This window comes from Panulirus ornatus, chromosome 16 (genome assembly GCF_036320965.1).
Source record: "Panulirus ornatus isolate Po-2019 chromosome 16, ASM3632096v1, whole genome shotgun sequence".
Classification (NCBI taxonomy): domain Eukaryota; kingdom Metazoa; phylum Arthropoda; class Malacostraca; order Decapoda; family Palinuridae; genus Panulirus; species Panulirus ornatus.
Genome location: NC_092239.1, coordinates 45,226,377 through 45,252,199, shown reverse-complemented (window position 1 = coordinate 45,252,199; position 25,823 = coordinate 45,226,377). Strand labels below are relative to the sequence as shown.

The window sequence follows — 25,823 nt, the reverse complement described above, 5'->3', positions numbered from 1 at the left end:
AACCACTAACACACTCAGAGTTGATAGAGATGTTCTGTGGAAGGTATTAAGAATATATGGTGTGGGAGGCAAGTTGTTAGAAGCAGTGAAAAGTTTTTATCGAGGATGTAAGGCATGTGTACGTGTAGGAAGAGAGGAAAGTGATTGGTTCTCAGTGAATGTAGGTTTGCGGCAGGGATGTGTGATGTCTCCATGGTTGTTTAATTTGTTTATGGATGGGGTTGTTAGGGAGGTGAATGCAAGAGTTTTGGAAAGAGGGGCAAGTATGAAGTTTGTTGGGGATGAGAGAGCTTGGGAAGTGAGTCAGTTGTTGTTCGCTGATGATACAGCGCTGGTGGCTGATTCATGTGAGAAACTGCAGAAGCTGGTGACTGAGTTTGGTAAAGTGTGTGAAAGAAGAAAGTTAAGAGTAAATGTGAATATGAGCAAGGTTATTAGGTACAGTAGGGTTGAGGGTCAAGTCAATTGGGAGGTGAGTTTGAATGGAGAAAAACTGGAGGAAGTGAAGTGTTTTAGATATCTGGGAGTGGATTTGGCAGCGGATGGAACCATGGAAGCGGAAGTGGATCATAGGGTGGGGGAGGGGGCGAAAATTATGGGAGCCTTGAAGAATGTGTGGAAGTCGAGAACATTATCTCGAAAAGCAAAAATGGGTATGTTTGAAGGAATAGTGGTTCCAACAATGTTGTATGGTTGCGAGGCGTGGGCTATGGATAGAGTTGTGCGCAGGAGGAAGGATGTGCTGGAAATGAGATGTTTGAGGACAATGTGTGGTGTGAGGTGGTTTGATCGAGTAAGTAACGTAAGGGTAAGAGAGATGTGTGGAAATAAAAAGAGCGTGGTTGAGAGAGCAGAAGAGGGTGTTTTGAAATGGTTCGGGCACATGGAGAGAATGAGTGAGGAAAGATTGACCAAGAGAATATATGTGTCGTAGGTGGAGGGAACGAGGAGAAGAGGGAGACCAAATTGGAGGTGGAAAGATGGAGTGAAAAAGATTTTGTGTGATCGGGGCCTGAACATGCAGGAGGGTGAAAGGAGTGCAAGGAATAGAGTGAATTGGAGCGATGTGGTTTACCGGGGTTGACGTGCTGTCAGTGGATTGAATCAAGGCATGTGAAGCGTCTGGGGTAAACCATGGAAAGCTATGTAGGTATGTATATTTGCGTGTGTGGACGTATGTATATACATGTGTATGGGGGTGGGTTGGGCCATTTCTTTCGTCTGTTTCCTTGCGCAACCTCGCAAACGCGGGAGACAGCGACAAAGTATAAAAAAAAAATATATATATATATATATATATATATATATATATATATATATATATATATATATATTGAAGGTTTGTTGAATGTGTTTGATGATAGAGTGGCAGATATAGGGTGTTTTGGTCGAGGTGGTGTGCAAAGTGAGAGGGTTAGGGAAAATGATTTGGTAAACAGAGAAGAGGTAGTAAAAGCTTTGCGGAAGATGAAAGCCGGCAAGGCAACAGGTTTGGATGGTATTGCAGTGGAATTTATTAAAAAAGGGGGTGACTGTATTATTGACTGGTTGGTAAGTTTATTTAATGTATGTATGACTCATGGTGAGGTGCCTGAGGATTGGTGGAATGCGTGCATAGTGCCATTGTACAAAGGCAAAGGGGATAAGAGTGAGTGCTCAAATTACAGAGGTATAAGTTTGTTGAGTATTCCTGGTAAATTATATGGGAGGGTATTGATTGAGAGGGTGAAGGCATGTACAGAGCAACAGATTGGGGAAGAGCAGTGTGGTTTCAGAAGTGGTAGAGGATGTGTGGATCAGGTGTTTGCTTTGAAGAATGTATGTGAAAAATTCTTAAAAAAGCAAATGGATTTGTATGTAGCATTTATGGACCTAGAGAAGGCATATGATAGAGTTGATAGAGATGCTCTGTGGAAGGTATTAAGAATATATGGTGTGGGAGGCAAGTTGTTAGAAGCAGTGAAAAGTTTTTATCGAGGATGTAAGGCATGTGTGCGTGTAGGAAGAGAGGAAAGTGATTGGTTCTCAGTGAATGTAGGTTTGCGGCAGGGGTGTGTGATATCTCCATGGTTGTTTAATTTGTTTATGGATGGGGTTGTTAGGGAGGTGAATGCAAGAGTTTTGGAAAGAGGGGCAAGTATGCAGTCTGTTGTGGATGAGAGAGCTTGGGAAGTGAGTCAGTTGTTGTTCGCTGACGATACAGCGCTGGTGGCTGATTCATGTGAGAAACTGCAGAAGCTGGTGACTGAGTTTGGTAAAGTGTGTGAATGAAGAAAGTTAAGAGTAAATGTGAATAAGAGCAAATTTATTAGGTACAGTAGGGTTGAGGGTCAAGTCAATTGGGAGGTAAGTTTGAATGGAGAAAAACTGGAGGAAGTAAAGTGTTTTAGATATCTGGGAGTGGATCTGGCAACGGATGGAACCATGGAAGCGGAAGTGGATCATAGGGTGGGGGAGGGGGCTAAAATCCTGGGAGCCTTGAAGAATGTGTGGAAGTCGAGAACATTATCTCGGAAAGCAAAAATGGGTATGTTTGAAGGAATAGTGGTTCCAACAATGTTGTATGGTTGCGAGGCGTGGGCTATGGATAGAGTTGTGCGCAGGGGGGTGGATGTGCTGGAAATGAGATGTTTGAGGACAATGTGTGGTGTGAGGTGGTTTGATCGAGTAAGTAATTTAAGGGTAAGAGCGATGTGTGGAAATGAAAAGAGCGTGGTTGAGAGGGCAGAAGAGGGTGTTTTGAAATGGTTTGGGCACATGGAGAGAATGAGTGAGGAAAGATTGACCAAGAGGATATATGTGTCGGAGGTGGAGGGAACGAGGAGAAGTGGGAGACCAAATTGGAGGTGGAAAGATGGAGTGAAAAAGATTTTGTGTGATCGGGGCCTGAACATGCAGGAGGGTGAAAGGAGGGCAAGGAATAGAGTGAATTGGATCGATGTGGTATACCGGGGTTGACGTGTTGTCAGTGGATTGAATCAGGGCATGTGGAGCGTCTGGGGTAAACCATGGAAAGTTCTGTGGGGCCTGGATGTGGAAAGGGAGCTGTGGTTTCGGGCATTATTGCGTGGCAGCTAGAGACTGAGTGTGAACGGATGGGGCCTATGTTGTCTTTTCCTAGTGCTACCTCGCACACATGAGGGGGGAGGGGGAAGGTATTCCATGTGTGGCGAGGTGGCGATGGGAGTGAATGGGCGCAGACAGTGTGAATTGTGTGCATGGGTATATATGTATGTGTCTGTTTATGTATATATATGTGTACATTGAGATGTATAGGTATGTATATTTGCGTGTGTGGACGTGTGTGTGTGGATACATTGTGTATGGGGGTGGGTTGGGCCATTTCTTTCGTCTGTTTCCTTGCGCTACCTCGCAAACGCGGGAGACAGCGACAAAGCAAAATAAAGAATAAATATATATATATATATATATATATATATATATATATATATATATATATATATATATATATATATATATATATATATATATAAAAATTTTCCCTGGGGATAGGGGAGAAAGAATACTTCCCACGTATTCCCTGCGTGTCGTAGAAGGCGACTAAAAGGGAAGGGAGCGGGGGGCTGGAAATCCTCCCCTCTCAGTTTTTTTTTGATTTTCCAAAAGCAGGAACAGAGAAGGGGGCCAGGTGAGTATGTTCCCTCAAAGGTCCACTCCTCCGTTCTTAACGCCACCTTGCTAACGCAGGAAATGGCGAATAGTATAAAATATATATATATATATATATATATATATATATATATATATATATATATATATATATATATATATATATATATATATATATATATATATATATATATATATATATATATATATATATATATATATATATATATATATATATATATATATATATATATATATATATATATATATATGTATATATATATATATATATATATATATATATATATATATATATATATATATATATATATATGTATATATATATATATATATATATATATATATATATATATATATATATATATATATATATATATATATATATATATATATATATATACATATATATATATATATATATATATATATATATATATATATATATATATATATATATATATATATATATGTATATATATATATATATATATACATATATATATATAAATATATATATATATATATATATATATATATATATATATATATATATATATATATATATATATATATATATATATATATATATATATATATATATATATACATATATGTATATATATATATATATATATATATATATATATATATATATATATATATATATATATATATATATATATATATATATATATATATATATATATATATATATATATATATATATATATATATATATATATATATATATATATATATATATATAAATATATATAAATATAACATACAAACCTCCAACAGCCAGGATCGAACCCGGGTGCGCGTTCATATGCATTGTATTTCTTATATATATATATATATATATATATATATATATATATATATATATATATATATATATATATATATATATATATGAGGGAGCGGGAGGCTGGAAATCCTCCCCTCTCGTTTTTTTTTTTTTTTTTTTTTTTCCAAAAGAAGGAACAGAGGGGGGCCAGGTGAGGATATTCCACAAAGGCCCAGTCCTCTGTTCTTAACGCTACCTCGCTAATGCGGGAAATGGCGAATAGTTTGAAAGAAAAAGAAAAGATATATATATATATATATATATATATATATATATATATATATATATATATATATATATATATATATATATATATATATATATGAGGGAGCGGGAGGCTGGAAATCCTCCCCTCTCGTTTTTTTTTTTTTTTTTTTTTTTCCAAAAGAAGGAACAGAGGGGGGCCAGGTGAGGATATTCCACAAAGGCCCAGTCCTCTGTTCTTAACGCTACCTCGCTAATGCGGGAAATGGCGGATAGTTTAAAAGAAAGAAAGAAGAATATATATATATATATATATATATATATATATATATATATATATATATATATATATATATTATCTCTGGGGATAGGGGAGAAAGAATACTTCCCACGTATTCCCTGCATGTCGTAGAAGGCGACTAAAAGGGAAGGGAGCGGGGGGCTGGAAATCCTCCCTTCTCAATTTTTTTTTTTTTTCCAAAAGAAGGAACAGAGAAGGGGGCCAGGTGAGGATATTCCCTAAAAGGCCTAGTACTCTGTTGTTAACGCTACCTCGCTAATGCGGGAAATGGCGAATAGTATGAAAGAAAGAAAGATTATATATATATATATATATATATATATATATATATATATATATATATATATATATATATATATATATATATATATATATATATATATATATATATATATATATATTCATATACATATATATTCATATACATATATATATATATATATATATATATATATATATATATATATATATATATATATATATATATATATATATATATATATATATATATATATATATATTCGTATACAAAAGTCACCTAGGTGACTTGGTATGTCATGGGTCACTTCTATTTTCGCTTTTTGTCAGGTATAAACTTCTTAATATTAGCAATTAAGGCAGATTACTTGACGTCGCTGTTGGCATAATCAGCACAACTAAATGTTTAAGATCTACAGAATCATCCTTATGATAGTCTTTGGTGATCGCATTTTTGTGGTCTTCTCTTCGTACCGCTTGTGGTGCCAGCAACATCCCTCGTTGCAGTTTTTCGGGTCTGGCCAATGCATACATCTTTATCTGCCTTGGATGTGACGGCGTAAACACTTCCAATTCTTTAATGGTTTGGCCGGCTTTTTATTAACTTCTTACTGATAGTGTTATTCTACTGGAGAACAACATTACAAGCACTGTTTTTCAGTACTTTTCTTAGATTTGCTTAGTTGGGAGAATAGGGCAACACTAAGCATTTAGAGCTATCATCACTTGCCACATTATTGTTGCTAGATGCATAAAATGTCTTCTTAGCTTTCCAGTAAACTTTGTTACGAACCAATTGGGATAAATTTATTTTTTCAGCTTCTGGTTAGGACCAACAATACTTAGTGAAATTTACTTATTTCTTATTTCTATGAAAAAGTTTGTTTTCGCTTTTTACGTATCTAAACCTTCAGTTTTGATTTGATTTTATTATATGGGTAAATCATATTATGGTCAGTGTATAAAAGACCCCATCATTTAAGAAATAAATACGGAAAAAATGTTCACGCCAGTTTTACGTATATCTGATCTAAACAAGTTCTGAAGTCTTAATGAAGTGAACGTCCTGGTGTGTAAATGAAATATTTTGGTTCAGGATCCATGTCTCCTTGATAATGGTCATCTTTTTACACGGAATGGGAAATCACATTGATACCTTAACTAATGATGATTAAGAAAAATACAAAGATAAAGACTCTAGCTCCCGGCAGACCGGAAAGGATCAACAATCAACACATTGATATTGGTTTAACAAATAGACGGAGAGCAATTTGAGACCTTGCTGTCGTTTCATTAAAAATCAAATTTCTTCAGAATCTATATTACTGTCTCACTCCAATATCTCAAGTACACTCAAATTTATATTAACATACCCGTATATACTGAACATTCACAGAATTCTTTTGCCATATCATGACTGCAGAAGGGTGATTGAGCACATCCCTGAGAGACTGGTAAGGTTGTGAGATGTGCCTCACGGCTAGGAGGGCCATGAGATTGCTGGCGTAGCTCCGTGTTACCACTACTGTCGTCATCATCCACACCCCGAACACCAGCCGCTCCCACAACCAGTCCGTCGTCACAAGAAAGTCTGAGGAAAAAAGGAAATAAATAACATAACCTTCCTGTGTGCGGTAAGATTACTGAAAAAATTATTAAATACATACATGCATACACACATATTACGCTCTATGTGATAGAGTGTCAGAAAGTAAACTCTAGATTGATATGGGTAAAACTGAAAGTGGATGGAGAGAGAAAGGTGGCTATTGGTGCATATGCACCTGGTCATGAGAAGAAAGATCATGTGAAGCAAGTGTTTTGGGAGCAGCTGAGTGAGTGTGTTAGTAGTTTTGATGCACGAGACCGGGTTATAGTGATGGATGATTTCAATGCAAAGGTGAGTAATGTGGCAGTTGAGGGAATAATTGGTGTAATGGGGTGATCAGTGCTGTAAATGGAAATGGTGAAGAGCTTGTAGATTTGTGCGCTGAAAAAGGACTGGTAATTGGAAATACCTGGATAAAAAGGGAGATATACATAAGTATACGTATGTAATAGGATAGATGGCCAGAGAGCGTTACTGGATTACGTGTTAGTTGATGGGCGCGCGAAAAAGAGACTTTTGGATGTTAATGCGCTGAGGGGTGCAACTGGAGGGATGTCAGATCATTATCTTGTGAAGGCGAAGGTGAGGGTTTCTGGAGGTTTTTCAGAAAAGAAGAGAGAATGTTAAAGAGAGTGGTGGGAGTAAGTGAGCTTGGGAAGGGGACATGTAAGAGGAAATACTAGGAGACACTGGGTACAGAATGGAAAAAAGTGAGAACAAAGGAGGTAAGGGGAGTGGGGGAGGAATGGGATGTATTTAGGGAAGCAGTGATGGCTTGCAGAAAAGATGTTTGTAGCATGAGAAGCGTGGGAGGTGGGTTGATTAGAAAGAGCAGTGGGTGGTGGGATGAAGAAGATTATTAGTGAAAAAGAAGAGAGGCATTTGGACGATTTTTGCAGGGAAATAATGAAGAAGACTGGCAGATGTAAAAAAAAAAAGAAAAGAGGCAGGAGGTCAAGAGAAAGGTAGACGAGGTGAAAAAGAGGGCAAATGAGAGTTGGGGTGAGAGAGTATCAATAAATTTTCGGAAAAATGATGTTTTGGAAGGAGATAAATAAAGTGCGTAAAAAATTAAACAAATGGGACCATCAGTGAAAAGGGCGAATGGGGAGGTGATAACAAGTAGTGGTGATGTGAGAAGGAGATGGAGTGAGTATTTTGAAGGTTTGTTCAATGTGTTTGATGATAAAGCGGCATATATAGATAGGGTGTTTTAGCCTAGGTGGTGTGCAAAGTGAGAGGGTTAGAGAATGATTTGGTAAACAGAGAAGAGGTAGTAAAAGCTTTGCAGAAGACGAAAGCCAGCAAGGCATCGGATTTGGATGGTATTGCAGTGGAATTTATTAAAAAAGAGGGTGATTGTGTTGTTGATTTGATGGTAAGGTTATTTAATGGATGTATGACTCATGGTGAGGTGTGAAAACTGGTGAAATGCTTGCATGTTCAGGCCCCCTCACTCAACATATGATTCACTTCCGCTTCAATGGTTACATCCGCAGCCAAATCTACTTCACTTCCTCCAGTTTTTCTAAAAACTTACCTCATAATTGACTTGTCCCTCAACCCTAATGTACCTAATAACCTTGCTCTTATTCACATTTACTCTCAGCCTTCCTCTTTCACATACTTTACCAAACTCAGTCACCAGCTTCTGTAGCTTTTCAGCCGAATTAGCCACCAGCACTGTATCATCAGCGAACAACAACTGGCTCACTTCCAAAGCTCTCTCATCCACAGCAGACTGAATACTTGCCCCTCTTTCGAAAACTATTCCATTCACCTCCCTAACAACCCCATCCATGAACAAAATACACGCCCATGGACACATCACGCACCCCTGCTGTACACCAACAATCACTGAGAACCAATCACTTTCCTCTGTTCCTATTTATACAAATACCTTACATCGTCGATAAAAACTTTTCACTGCTTCTATATATATATATATATATATATATATATATATATATAACGAATCAAGTGCATATGAACGCGCACCTTCATAGAACATACAAACCTCCAACAGCCAGGATCGAACCCGGGACCCCTGTGCAAGAGGCAGGCATGCTAACCGCTAGGCTATGGGACTGTATAACAGGAAACAACTATTCGAAATACTAAGTACTCGAATACCCTTCGTCTCACAATGGTGAGCAACGGGGTCTATACCGGATGTTTCCGAACAGACGCACATAGCCAGCTGATAGCGTTTTATGAAGGTGCGCGTTCATATGCACTTTATTCGTATTCATATAACTCCGCGTTGTACAGTTAGGTTCGATAATCCTCGATATATATATATATATATATATATATATATATATATATATATATATATATATATATATATATATATATATATATATATATATATATATATATATATATATATATATATATATATATATATATATATATATATATATATATATCTTCTTCCACACACTTTACCAAACTCAGTCACCAGCTTCTGCAGTTTCTCACATGAATCAGCCACCAGCGCTGTATCATCAGCGAGCAACAACTGACTCACTTCCCAAGCTCTCTCATCCCCAACAGACTTCATACTTGCCCCTCTTTCCAAAACTCTTGCATTTACCTCCCTAACAACCCCATCCATAAACAAATTAAACAACCATGGAGACATCACACACCCCTGCCGCAAACCTACATTCACTGAGAACCAATCACTTTCCTCTCTTCCTACACGTACACATGCCTTACATCCTCGATAAAAACTTTTCACTGCTTCTAACAACTTTCCTCCCACACCATATATTCTTAATACCTTCCACAGAGCATCTCTATCAACTCTATCATATGCCTTCTCCAGATCCATAAATGCTACATACAAATCCATTTGCTTTTCTAAGTATTTCTCACATGCATTCTTCAAAGCAAACACCTGATCCACACATCCTCTACCACTTCTGAAAGTTAAGAGTAAATGTGAATAAGAGCAAGGTTATTAGGTACAGTAGGGTTGAGGGTCAAGTCAATTGGGAGGTGAGTTTGAATGGAGAAAAACTGGAGGAAGTGAAGTGTTTTATATATCTGGGAGTGGATCTGGCAGCGGATGGAACCATGGAAGCGGAAGTGGATCATAGGGTGGGGGAGGGGGCGAAAATTCTGGGGGCCTTGAAGAATGTGTGGAAGTCGAGAACATTATCTCGGAAAGCAAAAATGGGTATGTTTGAAGGAATAGTTGTTCCAACAATGTTGTATGGTTGCGAGGCGTGGGCTATGGATAGAGTTGTGCGCAGGAGGATGGATGTGCTGGAAATGAGATGTTTGAGGACAATGTGTGGTGTGAGGTGGTTTGATCGAGTGAGTAACGTAAGGGTAAGAGAGATGTGTGGAAATAAAAAGAGCGTTGTTGAGAGAGCAGAAGAGGGTGTTTTGAAGTGGTTTGGGCACATGGAGAGGATGAGTGAGGAAAGATTGACCAAGAGGATATATGTGTCGGAGGTGGAGGGAACGAGGAGAAGAGGGAGACCAAATTGGAGATGGAAAGATGGAGTGAAAAAGATTTTGTGTGATCGGGGCCTGAACATGCAGGAGGGTGAAAGGAGGGCAAGGAATAGAGTGAATTGGATCGATGTGGTATACCGGGGTTGACGTGCTGTCAGTGGATTGAATCAAGGCATGTGAAGCGTCTGGGGTAAACCATGGAAAGCTGTGCAGGTATGTATATTTGCGTGTGTGGACGTATGTATATACATGTGTATGGGGGTGGGTTGGGCCATTTCTTTTGTCTGTTTCCTTGCGCTACCTCGCAAACGCGGGAGACAGCGACAAAGTATAAAAAAAAAAAAAAAATATATATATATATATACATATATATATATATATATATATATATATATATATATATATATATATATATATATATATATATATATATATATATATATATATATATATATGCTTTCTTCAAATCGCTAATCAAGGCTCACCAACTGAAGTTACGATTTGAATTCCTTAGGAAATGCCTTGATGAACAAGTGATACCAAGATCTGTCCTACCTCAACGTTTGCTGCAGCTGTCTGGTCGACCATTTGACCAATTTCAAAATATTATCTTAAAGAAAAATATTGAATTAAAGAAACTTGAAATGGAGGAGGCTTTTCGCATTTCAAGAGAGAAGAAACGTGCCTTTCAAATGACAATACCGACACAATGGAAGAACCGGATGTTGGACTATTGCTATGATGAATTAAGGAAAGAACGCATTAGGCTACAAGTGTCACTAAACCGTAAGTTGGACCATCTTATTGAAAACAGCGACTGGACCAAGAACACTAACCCATCTTTTGTGGTAAACCTGTCTAATAAACAACTACATAAAGATTCCTTGTGTGCATTAGGCTATGGTTTAAGTTTTGTATGCTCTAACAGAGAAGCCAGCTTTGTTGATGTCACAGTCTTTTTGTTATTTAGAAAAATACAGTAATTTAAGTAATGTATGCCAGTTAAGTAATTTATGCCAGTTTTCAAAACCAGTGGAAGCTAATTGCCCTAAAAGATTCATAAGAGCTATTAACACCTTAAAAAAAGACAAGGATATAGATATTACTGAAGCAGATAAGGCTAACACTATTGTGATTTTAGACAAAAGTAATTATTTATCTAAAATGAATGATCTTCTGAATGATAAGACAACATATTCTAAACTTAGTAAAAATCCCTTAGAAGCAGTTAATTCTCACTTAAATAAAAAAATGAAGTTGTTGTTGAAAGGTAACATTTCTCTTATCAAAAATTTGTCATCTTTGTCCCCTTCATTGCCATATATGTATGGACTTATCAAAACGCATAAACAAAATTTTCCAGCAAGACCTATAGTGAGTTCAGTAGGCTCCATCATATATAAATTATCAAAATGGTTAGTTTCCTTATTAAGCCCTTTAGTGGGTAAGGTATCAAATTCTAATATCATGAACAATGTAGATTTAGTCAACAAGCTAAACAATATCAATATTAATTTTGATTTCAAACTAATTAGCTTTGATGTTTCCTCACTTTTCACTAAAGTTCCAGTTGATGACCTTTTAGAATATTAATTGATGTCTTGGAGGATATTCAATTACCTGTTTCAAAGTCTAATTTCATTGAACTGATAAAATTGTGTATAAAAGACAGTGTATTTCAATTTAATGAAGATTATTATGCTCAAAAATTTGGTATGGCAATGGGTAACCCTCTTTCACCTGTACTAAGTAATCTTTATATGGAATTTTTTGAAACAAAATTACTAAAGGATATCTTACCTTCTAATGCAGTTTGGTTTAGGTATGTAGATGAAGATCTTTGTGTTTGGCCAACAAATGAAAATTTACAAATATTTCTCCTCTTACTTAACAATTTAGTACCTTCCATCAAATTTACTGTAGAAAATGAAAGTAATGGTATGTTACCATTTTTAGATTGCATGATCCATAGACAAGGAAACAAGTTTAAGTTTAGCATATACAGAAAACCCACCAATGTATGCTCATATATCCATTATTACTCATCTCAACATGACAGAGTTAAACTATCATCATTTCAATCTATGTTCCTAAGGGCATTACGTATTTGCAGTCCAGAGTTTATTGATGATGAGTTTGAGAAGATATATTCTATTGGATCTATGTTAAAGTACCCTAGATCTTTCATTGATAAATCCCTTAAGTTAGCAAAGAAATCATTTTATAGAGTTGAACCCAAACCTCCCATTGACACCAAGAATCTTTTAGTTTTCGCTTTTAATAATAATTTCACTTTGCTTCCCATGTTGCTTAAATCCTTTAATGTAAATGTTGCCTTTAGCAACAATGATACTATAAAGAATATCTTAATCAGGAATTCACCAGAAAATTCTCTTGGTTGCATCTACAAAGTTCCTTGTGGAAACTGTGATAAATTTTATGTTGACCAGACTGGTAAGGATCTTTCTGTTAGACTTAAGCAACATAAATATAGTATAAGAACGGGACAAGAATCAAATGCCTTGTTTAATCATTTTAAAAACTATGGTCATTGTATTGACTGGAGTAACGCCATCTCAGTTGTTAACTCTAACTCTATTACCAAGAGAAATATCATTGAATCTTCTATTATTAAATGCACAAAGAATTATAATCTTAATATTAGTGATGGTCTGTACAAATTAGATAACTTTATTGTTGATAAGATTTGTAAAATGCTAAGTTTATGAACGCTCGTTGTATGTTTTGGACAATCACATGTTTACCAAATGGCGTAATAGCTTCGTCTCTTCGATGTATATCAACTGACTGTTATATTCCTCTCTTGTTTCTCCCCTGATGATGTGATTATTACACGAAAGTGCACTTGGGAACTTTTCGTATTTCATTTTCCCCGTGGACTCATAGGAATTATATATATATATATATATATATATATATATATATATATATATTGGCAGCGGATGGAACCATGGAAGCGGAAGTGGATCATAGGGTGGGGGAGGGGGCGAAAATTCTGGGGGCCTTGAAGAATGTGTGGAAGTCGAGAACATTATCTCGGAAAGCAAAAATGGGTATGTTTGAAGGAATAGTGGTTCCAACAATGTTGTATGGTTGCGAGGCGTGGGCTATGGATAGAGTTGTGCGCAGGAGGATGGATGTGCTGGATATGAGATGTTTGAGGACAATGTGTGGTGTGAGGTGGTTTGATCGAGTGAGTAACGTAAGGGTAAGAGAGATGTGTGGAAATTAAAAGAGCGTGGTTGAGAGAGCAGAAGAGGGTGTTTTGAAGTGGTTTGGGCACATGGAGAGGATGAGTGAGGAAAGATTGACCAAGAGGATATATGTGTCGGAGGTGGAGGGAGCAAGGAGAAGAGGGAGACCAAACTGGAGGTGGAAAGATGGAGTGAAAAAGATTTTGTGTGATCGGGGCCTGAACATGCAGGATGGTGAAAGGAGGGCAAGGAATAGAGTGAATTGGAGCGATGTGGTATACCGGGGTTGACGTGCTGTCAGTGGATTGAATCAAGGTATGTGAAGCGTCTGGGGTAAACCATGGAAAGCTGTGTAGGTATGTATATTTGCGTGTGTGGACGTATGTATATACATGTGTATGGGGGGGGTTGGGCCATTTCTTTCGTCTGTTTCCTTGCGCTACCTCGCAAACGCGGGAGACAGCGACAAAGTATAAAAAAAAAAAGAAAAAAAAAAAAAAAAAAAAAAATATATATATATATATATATATATATATATATATATATATATATATATATATATATATATATATATATATATATATATATATATTTTTTGGTCAATATATATATATATATATATATATATATTTTTTGGTCAATCTTGGTCAATCTTTCCTCACTCATTCTCCATGTAACCAAACCATTTCAAAACACCCTCTTCTGCTCTCTCAACCACGCTCTTTTTATTTCCACACATCACATCTCTCTTACCCTTACGTTACTTACTCGATCAAACCACCTCAAACCACACATTGTCCTCAAACATCTCATTTCCAGCACATCCACCCTCCTGCGCACAACTTTCTAAAATGGGAATATATATATATATATATATATATATATATATATATATATATATATATATATATATATATATATATATATATATATATATATATATATATATATATATATATATATATATATATATATATATATATATATATATATATATATATATATATATATATATATATATATATATATATATATATATATATATATATATATATATGTGTGTTTGTGTGTGTGTGTGTGTTTGTTTGCGTTTATTTATTTCATATTCATGACACTAGATCCCCATTTCCCACGTCAGTAACACCAGGCAACATACCAAGTTAGATCCATCCAGTCATACACACACCTATATACATACATGCTCATATATGTACATATGTATACATATGCATATACTTCTCAGCATATACACATATACAGCATTAGAAATAAATACCCATGTATATATTCATACTTGCTTGCCTTCATTCATTCCTGGGGCAACCCGACCCCACAGGAAACAGCATCGCCAAACCCTGCCTCAGCGAGGTAGCGTCAGGAAAACTGACAAAAACAGGCCGCATCTCTTCACACTCAGTCGCTAGCTGTCATATGTAACACTCCGAATCCATAACTTCCTATTCGCATAAAGGCCCCACTGACCTTTCCGTGGCTTACCCCAGACGTTCAGTCCACTGACAGCATGTCGACCACAGTATACCACATCTTTCCATTTCTTTGTATTCCCAGCATGCCTTTCAACCTCCTGCATGTTCCGGCCCAGGTCGCTGTCTTTCCACGTCCTATTTGGTCTCCCACGTCTCCTTGTTCCCTCCACCTCAGACACATATATCCTCTTTGTTGACCTTTCCTCACTCGATCTCTTCATATGTCTAAATCATTTCAACACAGCCTCTTCTGCTCTTTCAACCACACTTTTCATTTCCTCATATCTCTTTTGCCCTAATATTATTTACTCGATCAAACCACCTCACACAGTATATTGCCATTAAACATTTCATTTTCAACACATCCACCCTCCTTTATATAACCCTATCTATAACCCATGCCTCGCAACCATATAATGTTGTCGGAACTACTGTTTCTTCAAACATGCCAATTTTCGCTCTCCAAGATAACGTTCTCTTTCCACACATTCTTAATCGCTCAAAGAACCTTTGCCCTCTCCCTCACCCTATGAATCACATTCACTTCCGTGGTTTCATTCGCTGCTAAGTCCACTCCAAGATATCTAAAACATTTCCCTTCCCCCAGTTTTCTCCATTCAAACTCACATCTCAACCAACTTGTCCCTCAACCCTGCTAAACCTAATAACCTTGCTTCTATTAATATTTCCTCTCAACTTTCTTCCCTTCACATATTTTTCCAACTAATTTACCAAATTCTGCAGTTTCTCAATCGAATCAGCCACCAGCCCTGTATCATCGGCGAACAACAACTGACTCACTTCCTAGGCCCTATCATCCCCAACAGACTGCATACTCGCAACTCTCTCCAAAAATTTCTGCATTTTACCCCAACCACCGCTTTAATAAAATAAATCTAACAACCTTGGGGACATCACACACCCCTGCAGCATACCGACCTTCACTGGGAACCAATCACTCTTCGCTCTTTCTACTCGTACACATGCCTTACATCCTTGATAAGAAATTCTTACTCCTTCTAGCAGCTTAGCTCCCAACTCGTTAGATCTTCGAGAAAGCTTCTCTATCCATCCTCTCTTAACTTTTCTCCAGATCCATAAATACCACTTGCAAATCCATCTCGTTTGTTCAGTATTTCTTACACACATTCTTCAGAGAAAACACCAAATCCAAACATCCTCTACCACTTCTGTAACCACACTGCTGTTCTCTGATCTGATGCTCTGTACATGACTTCAGCCTCTCAGTCAATACCCTAGAGTACGGATTAAGTTCTCTGTGCTCCAACAAGGAAGCCAACCGCGTTGATGTAACAAAATCTTTCTGTAATTTCGAAATTTTACTGTAAATCATCTAGTGATGAAATTAACATCAGCAAATATTCTATGTGTGCCAGTTTGTCAAAACCAGTGGATCCTACTTGCCCCTAAAATGTTTTTATGATCTATTAATAATTCTAAAAAATATGTAATGATATACATATCAGTAAAGCAGAAAAGGCTAACACAGTTGTGATTATGAACGAAACAGATTATCTTTCTAAGATTAATGATTTTTTAAGTGATGACACTACATACTTTGAACTCAGTAAGAATCCGCTGAAAAGCAGTTATTCTTATTTTGATAAAGAACTGAAGACTTTGTTGAAAGGTAATGGTTCTTTAATCAAAAGTTTATCATCTTTGTCCCCTTCATTGCCATATATGTGTGGACTTATCAAAACACATCAACCAAATCTTCCAGCATGGAGTTATCAAAACACATCAACCAAATCTTCCAGCATGGAGTTATCAAAACACATCAACCAAATCTTCCAGCAAGACCCATAGAGAGTTCAGTGGGCTGAATCACATGTAAATTTTCAAAGTGGCCAGTTCTTTATCAAACCAATTTGTCAGTAAGATACCAAATTTTAATATCATGAACAATGTAGATCTAGTTAACAAACTTAATGATATCAATGTTGATTTTGATTCTAAATTGGTTAGCTTTGAATTTTTATCAATGTTCACAAAAGTTCCAGTTCATGACCTCTTGGACAATATTCATCTTACCTGTTTCAACGTCTGTTTTTTTGAATTGATAGAATTGTGTATGAAATACTGTGTATTTCCATCTGATGGAGAATATCATGCTCAGAAATTTGGTATGGCAATGGGTAACCCTCATTCACCTGCATTAAGTATCCTTGTACGGAACTCTCTGAAATAAAATTACTAAAGGATATCTTACCTTCTAATGCAAATTGGTTTAGGTATGTAGATGATGTTTTTTGTGTTTGGCCAACAAATGAAAATTTACAAACATTTCTCCCCTTACTTAACGTTAAATTCAGTACCTTCGAGCAACTTTACTGTAAGAAATGAAAATAGTGGTATGTTACCATTATTAGATTGCATCTTTTATAGGGAGGGAAACAAGTTTAAGTTTAGCATACACACAAAACCTACCAATATATGCTCATATATCCATTATTACTCATCTCAACATGACAGACTTAAACTATCATAATTTCAATCTATGTTCCTTAGGGCATTACGTATTTGCAGTCCAGAGTTTATTGATGATGAGTTTGAGAAGAAGGTTAACGTTATTGCAAAGATGGATATATTTGAAGGTATCGTAGTCCGACGGATATTGCTGGAATGGGAGGCATTGGTATGCGGCAGAACGAGAGAATGTGGATGTGCTGCAAATGAAATGCCTGAGAACATCCCTTAGTGTGAGTAGGATTGGTCGTGTAAGGACTATATGGATAACAATGTAAGAGTGAGATGCGGGATCAAGAGCAGTCGGGTTGACGGAACCGACCAAGGGGTGTTGAAGTGAACACGATTAGAAGAACTGTGAAGTTACTGACTGAGAGGAACTACGTAATAAAAGTGAAGGGAGTAAAAACGAGGGAGAAAATGAGAAAGAAATGGAAAAAAAGGAAATTATCAAATAGATTATTGTTTCTTCTAATGTTTCTGTCTTTTGAATAAGAGTTTTAGTAAGTCCTTATTTTTGAGGTGTATTTCCTCTATGAGACTGATAAAAGACAATATATGATATCACCTGTAAAACAATATCATGTTTTGCTTTACGTTTCGAACTACAAAAGTCACATTATAATACAAGACGTGAGATGCAGTACCTCTGGATAATATGATGAACAAGTTCTGTGCTCTTGCACAAACCTTACCCTGTTGTAACAAAATGCGAATAAAAGTGGAAATTTCATCTAGCCACATATCCTGGTATTGCACACTGGCGTTAAACAGCGAAGACAGACACAGAATCACAAGAGGCAGCACCAGCAGCGTCGTCAGGATGGCCGCCCATACCAGGGGCGTGAGGGGCAGCAGGAAGCCCCACGGGTCCACCTCTAGTCGCCCTCTCCCTGCCAGGATCCTCCAATCATCAATCCACAATGGCCATGTGAAGTCTATCACTTCAGCTCGGCTCGTACTGGTTCCAAAAGGTCCAAGAGCAAAGTCTGCTTCCTGTAAACTTTCAATGATATAGAATTGTTTGTTGTCGAATATCACAAGGAAACAGGCTACTTTCGAATCTAAGATCCACTGAAAGATGACTGACGGACTAATTTGGTTTTTAATGTCATGTCCCACTTTCTTGATCCTAACTGATATATATATGTTGGGTCCAAAGAGATTAGAATTATTTTCATATATCGGTAATTAATTCCAGTTTACTTGGCAAGTCACGTGGAACTCTGGCTCCGTAAGCTTTGCTCACACACTCCCTCAACACGTGACCAGTATGCTGAAGTAAATCATGGACTTCGACACTTATATATGTGCTTCTTAGCTTTACACTTTACACATTAAGTTGATCCATCAATTCAGACCAATTCTCCCTTCACACTGCCTCCATACAAAATATATTACCATTGCATTCATTTCTCACTCATACTTCTAACATCTCGTGAGAAGGATCCTCAGCTTTGATAAATTCTCTTCCTACAGAATATCCGTCTTTTTCATATTCTACATTTTCGCATTTTACCCTTTGCTGTTCTGCTGTGTATCTTGTTGATCAGTATCTCATCTGCCATGCGTTCCACATGATCATACCATCCTCAGAGACTTTTATCCTTAAACTTTAAAATGATTTCATGCCACATAACCTTCTTATATCATCGTTCTGTTGATCATCCTAACACTGATCTGTATACGTTAATGGTTTTGCAACCATACATCAGCCCTGGGATAAGGGCTCCTTCATGTAGGCTTCTTACCTACTATGTTTAATTTCTGTCCCATCGCACATAAATCTTCAGCGTAACTCAGTCTGTCGGCCTCACATGACTCTTCTCTCAACTTCAGCTTCCTCAATACAATTCTCATGATGGTGTCTCAACCATTCGGACTCACCAGTAGCTGCCACTTCTTTACTGTGTGAACTGATTCTGCAATATGACTTGTTTCCCTTTCAAAAAATAGTGTCATCCTGTCATTCGCATTTATTCTCAGCATCCTTCTCTTATGAACTAATTTTGCATCATCAAACCGGCCCACCTTTCTAATTCCTTCTGTGATTTAACTACGAGAAGTCCAGCACTCTTAAATTGAAAGTCATGTTCCTTTTACATATAAAACCCAGCAAAAGTTCTAGGCCTACCTACCAACCTGTTGTAAGTTCCGATTTTTGTTGCCTACCTCAGTTCTGTTGTTTTGTTTTGTCGTCTACTAGAGTTACCCTCATACTCATTATATCCACTTTTCCAGCCCAGGATCTTTCACCTTGTTTAGATATCCCTTACCTTCCTACTCACTGTGCTTATGAATCTTGGCTGAAACCTATTATCCTATATCATACCCCAATATCAATATCTCCAGCTCACTATGTCCACTATATTTGACCAGGAACCATCAACACGCATGGTGCCTCAATATAGTTAATGCCCTCTCATCCTACATGCCAAGCTAGATCATCAACCCGTTATCCAGCATGGTGTCCAGCTACACTGATCTACCATGCCCACCACATAAGAACTAGAAAGTCTTCTTCATTCTACATCAAATGCCACAGCAACTTACCTGTCTGACCACCATTCCCACCATACCGGACCATGAACCATCCTCCAGCCTGGCACCCCAGGATCTGTCGTCTGGTCGTACATACGAGTACCTAAGAATCAAAATGATTACTCTTGTAGAATAACTTACATTCTAAAATTGTTACATGTAAAATGTGTATACATTTCAAGTAATTACGTACCTGGCAGGCAAACGCTTATGATTTCAATTAGGTTCAGTGGATCACAAAAGTATCGGTGTACAATATGCGTGAAACATTAGGGACTACTGTACGAAAGTTACTGAATCAATAGTGCGACTCACATGTTGGTAGCCGTGAGGTTGGGAGGTGCCATGAAATAGCAACTACCGATAACCCCTGGCTAACATATAGCATATGTTATGTTTTTATAAACAGAAAATGTTCATAACAACCAGACGTTGGCACTGTATCCTGGGAGACAGATATATAGTGGGTAACGTGGCTCACATTGGTGGTGACGTATACAGGCCTATCTTTGTGCGCCGATAATGGTAGCATGTTGTCAATGGACGGCGTCATGTGCTCATTACCCTCACACACTACATCGACTCTTATCATATGACAATCACCTCGCGTGAACTGCAATGTGTGACAATCATGTATGGTTGATGAACTGGTCGCTAACTGGCCATCAGTACAATATAATCCGTTAGGCAAAATCGTATACTCTATTACGCTATGGTAATACAATACTATACAATATATTGTGTCATATGTTCAGGGAAACAAAAGTAACACCTGCTTCACATCTTTACTGATATACCAACAACGAGTATATCCTCCACCTAACACAGCAGTCAGCCCAGCCTCAGGCCTGGTTGATGCCACATTCGTGAAGTGTTGTCCAGGAGGACGTCGGTCGCAGCTGTTGCCACGCCTCTAAAGCACCAGCGATAACAGCAGCAGTAGCAGCAGCACGGGTCCAGGGTCGTTGCAAGTCTGGCATATGTGGCAGCATTGCTGGCCAGACCTGCTCTATACTAGGGTTCATGTCTGGGAATCTGGGTGGATGTGTGATGTCAGGCTGCTGGTCAAACCACTACCTAACAGCCCGGCATGTGTGGAGTGGGCTGTTATCGTGAAGGAGGCTCATTTTCAGGGAACAGCCATGCCTGAACCTAGGGCAGTAGAACCTCCTCCAGGATCTCAACATATTTGACAGCGGTAATTCGTTTGACGTTCAGTTACGTTGCATTAGTACCGCAGTGTGGCAACCTGTAGACAACACAGATCTATTGACGTGGATGCAGCTGAGGCGCCTATCTTCACGAATAGTTATTAAGGCAGACACGAGAGAGAGAGAGAGAGAGAGAGAGAGAGAGAGAGAGAGAGAGAGAGAGAGAGAGAGAGAGAGAGAGAGAGAGAGAGAGAGAGAGACTAGCCTGGTGTTGGGTGGGCGCCAAACATAATATGTTTGAATTACCATCTGAACTGAACGTCTTTTCGTCACAAAAGACGACACGCTCCCAGAACTCAGCAGGTTTATCGTCATCCTGGAGCGCCTACTCCATCCTGTCCTCTACATTACGCTCGTCGTTCAGGTCCAGCTTTTCGGCTGGCCTGCGACCTTTCACACCCACCCTGCTGTGATGCCTCCGCTAGCCTGCTGCACTGTAGAACTAGGTCAGTATGTATGCTGACAGCATGTGTTTGTGGAGCATCGGTGATTCCATCAACTACGGACTGGTAAAAATAAAAAAAAGATAAGAAAACAGAGGGTTGCTTCTTAGCGGTATTACGTAACATTGTCTATATCTTATCCACGCCATAATTAACACATAACCATAATCATAACATAATCTAACATTTTCTATCATGTCAGTCGCATTATTTGCCTGGTCTTCATCATCGGCGGTTACGCAGTGTGGGCAGCCGACCCGTGGCATGTCTGCATGTTGGCCACCCGTTGCTGCTCCTGTGTTTCGTTGGATGCCAAGCTGACGCGCGATATCGCAAACGCTTTGGCCTGCTAAATGGAGGGCTACGATGGCTCCGCGTGTTGACTGTGAGGTTTCCACTACATCTAACAAAAGCATGATTCTGGAGCCCGACGATGACTGTCAGGGTTCCGTGAACGACCTTCTGAAACATTGTTCCAGTAATTCCGACCTTCCAAACCAGCCATAGCCAGGCATACTAACACTTCCACAACATCAGCAGTTGTGTGAATTATTTCGGTAGGTATCGGACCCCCTGTGCACCAATACTTTTGTGATCCAATTTAAATATAAATTGGTTATGATAGAATATATGGTCATTACAAACAGCAAGATAATAGTAAATTCGGAAGACATATTACAAGAGTGTCACTAATGAATACCAGACGTTTGAATAAGTGGAGGGTGGCAATGGATAGGTAATAGAAAGGTTGGCAGGTGAAAAAGAAATGAAACCAGTTGCAGCATACCATGAATGAGAGGTAAATCTTTATCCTCTCAATTGCGACATGATCACTGTTGCTGAGAATCAGTGCTAATGTGTTGTTCTTCGTTGAGTCAAACATCCATCCATAGAAATAGAATCTGCTGATTTGACGTTCCCTTTAAAGATTACCTTTACCGGTCATTAACTCAAACGTTCTCCAACAACTTCAGCAATTCAGCCTTCCTTCCTCATCTCCGCACTGATCAGTCTTTAGCTGAGTCTCCTGTTGATGAAGCCGTTCCTTTGGGCTTCTTATTTTTCCCTATGAATTTATTTGAGAGAATCCCACTACTAACTCTTACTCCCCACCTCTCCTCATTGAACCTATGACTTCTCCCATATAATCTTCACTCTTGGTCTTCATAGTTCTTCCCAAGGTGCTACTGGTATAAAGGTCATTTGATCCAGAACCCATACCTCCTCATGTCCTAAAATGTATATGCCTCTAAGTTACCTCTTATTCTTTTTCACTTGTTTCGATACTAAGAAACCAAACATTACCCTCGTCTTAAAACCATGCCTCACTACTGTGGAGCCTAGCTTTTCCTATCCAGTCTGGTATCTACGGTATTTCAGGTGAAATAACTTACGAGAAATTGACGCCCGAGGCGATATAATCCAGCACGTTCGACGCTGGTCCCATGAAGGTAAGTCGTTTTCCGCCGGGAGCATCAGGGGTCATCCACCACCAATGCCTTCTGAGTTGGGAATTCCTCGGCTGACACGACTAGGCTTGTCTGATGAATGAACCTGCCAGACAATGGTACTGCAGAGTTAAATATAAGGATTGCATTCTCTTTACGTGACTTCCTGCTCACGTTTCCACTTAATCTCTTTCCATGTTGTACCATTCTCAGCACGAGTAACCATATATATATTATATACTTATATATTATATACATGTGTATATAAAAACAACCTTTATGGAGCTTTTGGAGCTCCAAGGCGTTTCACGCAACTCATTCCAAACAAATTTTTTCATCTTTCATCAACAAATGTGTGAGGGGAGGTACAATAGTGGCAAAGTTAACAATAAACATCCTGTAGTATCCAACCGTTTCCAACAAAGCATCTGAGTTATTTTCTAGATCGAGGGGCACCTATCTGGGCTAAAGCCTGGACCTACTGTAGGTGGAGTTAGCTCACCTTGGCCGATCACATAGTCCAAATACTGCACCTTAGCTTTTAGAAATTTACATTTGTCCCAGTTGAGAACAATATTAACTATACCGAAGACAGTTAAAAGGTTATGAAGTCTTTGTAAATGTTCGTCCCTGCTCTGACCATCTATCACAATATCATCTAAATAAACCACACAACCAGGCAAGCCTTTAACGAGAATGTCCATACGACTCTGAAATGTGCCAGGGAACATATTGCATGCTAAAAGGCAATTTGATTTGCTAGAATCCTTTCTTGAGGTCGGGTTTTTTTTTCACTCAGATAGCTATCATTGCCAACTTGATCTGCAGTCTTCCACACGTGACAGGGGGTAACTGTCAGTCCTAGTTATCTCGTTGACTCATCGGTAGTCGATACAAAACCGATAGGTCCCGTCAGGCTTGGATACAAGGGTTACGAGCAAGCTCCACTCCGACTGACACTGGTCAATCAGAATGCGCCCCAGTACGTAGTTTAGTTCCTGAAGGATTGTCGCTCGTTGTAAACTTACCCGGTAAGGAGCTTGTTTAATAGGCCGTGCCTCTACTACGTCTACATCATGGCTTGTCGGTGAGGTCTATCTAGGTGTGCTTCGGAAAAACTCTGAGTGTTTTGACGGCAAGGCAGATATATCCCCCCCGTCGGTTGCGAGATTCTCGCTTTCTATTCCCTGTCCGTGCCTCCGTCAGGTCCCCAGATCTCCAGGTGACCCGTAGCTGGATCGTCCTTAAGACACCCGGCTCTTGCTGGACGTTCCATGACGCAGAACGACACACTCTGCTTGACAAGGGGGAAAGTCTAGAATGAAATATGATTTAGCATGTTGACATGGCATAATCTCTGGCCTCTGCGTCTGTCAGAGTCGAGACAAGGTAATTTGAGTCCCCTACCCTCCTGATAATGGCGCATGAACCCTGAAATCGGGTGGCTAGTGGTTTTCCTAGTTGGGGTAATAGAAGCAACACCGTCACTCATCGCAAAACTCCTCAGTAAAGATCGTTTGTCATACCAGCTCTTCATTCGTTTCTGGGTCTCTTAGATGCTTTCGAGCTGCTTCCCAACATTTCTGTAGTCTATCCTTTAATTCGCTGATGGAGTCTAGCATTCCAACACTCTCACCCTTGTTTAGCCATACATCTTTCAATAACTTATAAGGCCCTCGGACCCCGTGGGCAAACATCAGCTCGAAGGGGGAGAAACCTAGAGACTCGTTCTGCACTTCTCTGGTAGCAAACAAAAGAAAGAGCAGTCCCTTACCCCAGTCTCTAGTGTTGTCGAAACAATACTTTTTCAGCTTGGACTTTAAGTATAGAATGGTAATGTTCCAATGCGCCCTGACTCTAAGGGTGGTAAGTGGTGAAAGCAATCTTACCAATAACCAGCTTTTTCAGAGTTTGTTGAAAAGTCGTGCACCTAAAATAGGGCCTGATCAGATTGCGCCTCTTTGGATCATCCAAACTTTGTGAAGAAGCTAAGTAATTCCCAGGCTACAGCTTTTGCATTCATGCTTCTTAAAGGTATCGCTTCGGGATATCTCCTGTTCATATCAATATTACTCAAAATGTAATAGTTACCAGATGAGGACTTTGGCAAGGGGCCCACAGTGTCAACTATAACACGGTCAAACGAATCTTCAAATGGGAGAATAAGAACTAAGGGAGCAGCCTTAATCTTTTGATTAGGCTTCCCTATCACTCGACATGTATGACACGTCTTTATATACTGAACGACATTCTGGCGTACACTAGACCAATACATATTTCGCCACGCTCTGTCCACAGTCCTTCTCAACCCTAATTGACCTGCGAAGTTCGAGTCATGGGAAAGCTTCAAAATCTCCCTTATGTAGGGACGTGGCATCACAACCTGGTGGATTGCCTCCCACTCTTCGTCTTCCAAATTACATGACACCTGACACCATTCCCTCATTAGCAACCTATCCCGAATATGAAAAAACGTCAGCATATTCTTCAGCTGACTCAGACAGTTTCTTAAATTCTGGTTCGACCCTCGGCAATTGATTCAGATTCTGCCGAGACAAATCAGCACCCTCACCCACTAATCGTTGTTCGGATTCCAAACCAGTAAAAAGGGTATCACAGCTCCACCTCACCGGTTTCAACATCA

General features: G+C 38.6%; 1 protein-coding gene across 1 annotated transcript in view; it reads right to left on the bottom strand.

Annotated features, from left to right (window-relative positions):
• LOC139753924 (probable glutamate receptor) overlaps positions 1-25,823 on the bottom strand; it is a 38,005-nt gene that overhangs the window by 4,654 nt on the left and 7,528 nt on the right. Inside the window, 5 exon segments of the mRNA XM_071670882.1 lie at positions 6,638-6,855; positions 18,232-18,532; positions 20,090-20,180; positions 23,126-23,211; positions 23,213-23,285. Of these exon segments, the coding sequence (XP_071526983.1) occupies positions 6,638-6,855; positions 18,232-18,532; positions 20,090-20,180; positions 23,126-23,211; positions 23,213-23,285 (769 nt within the window).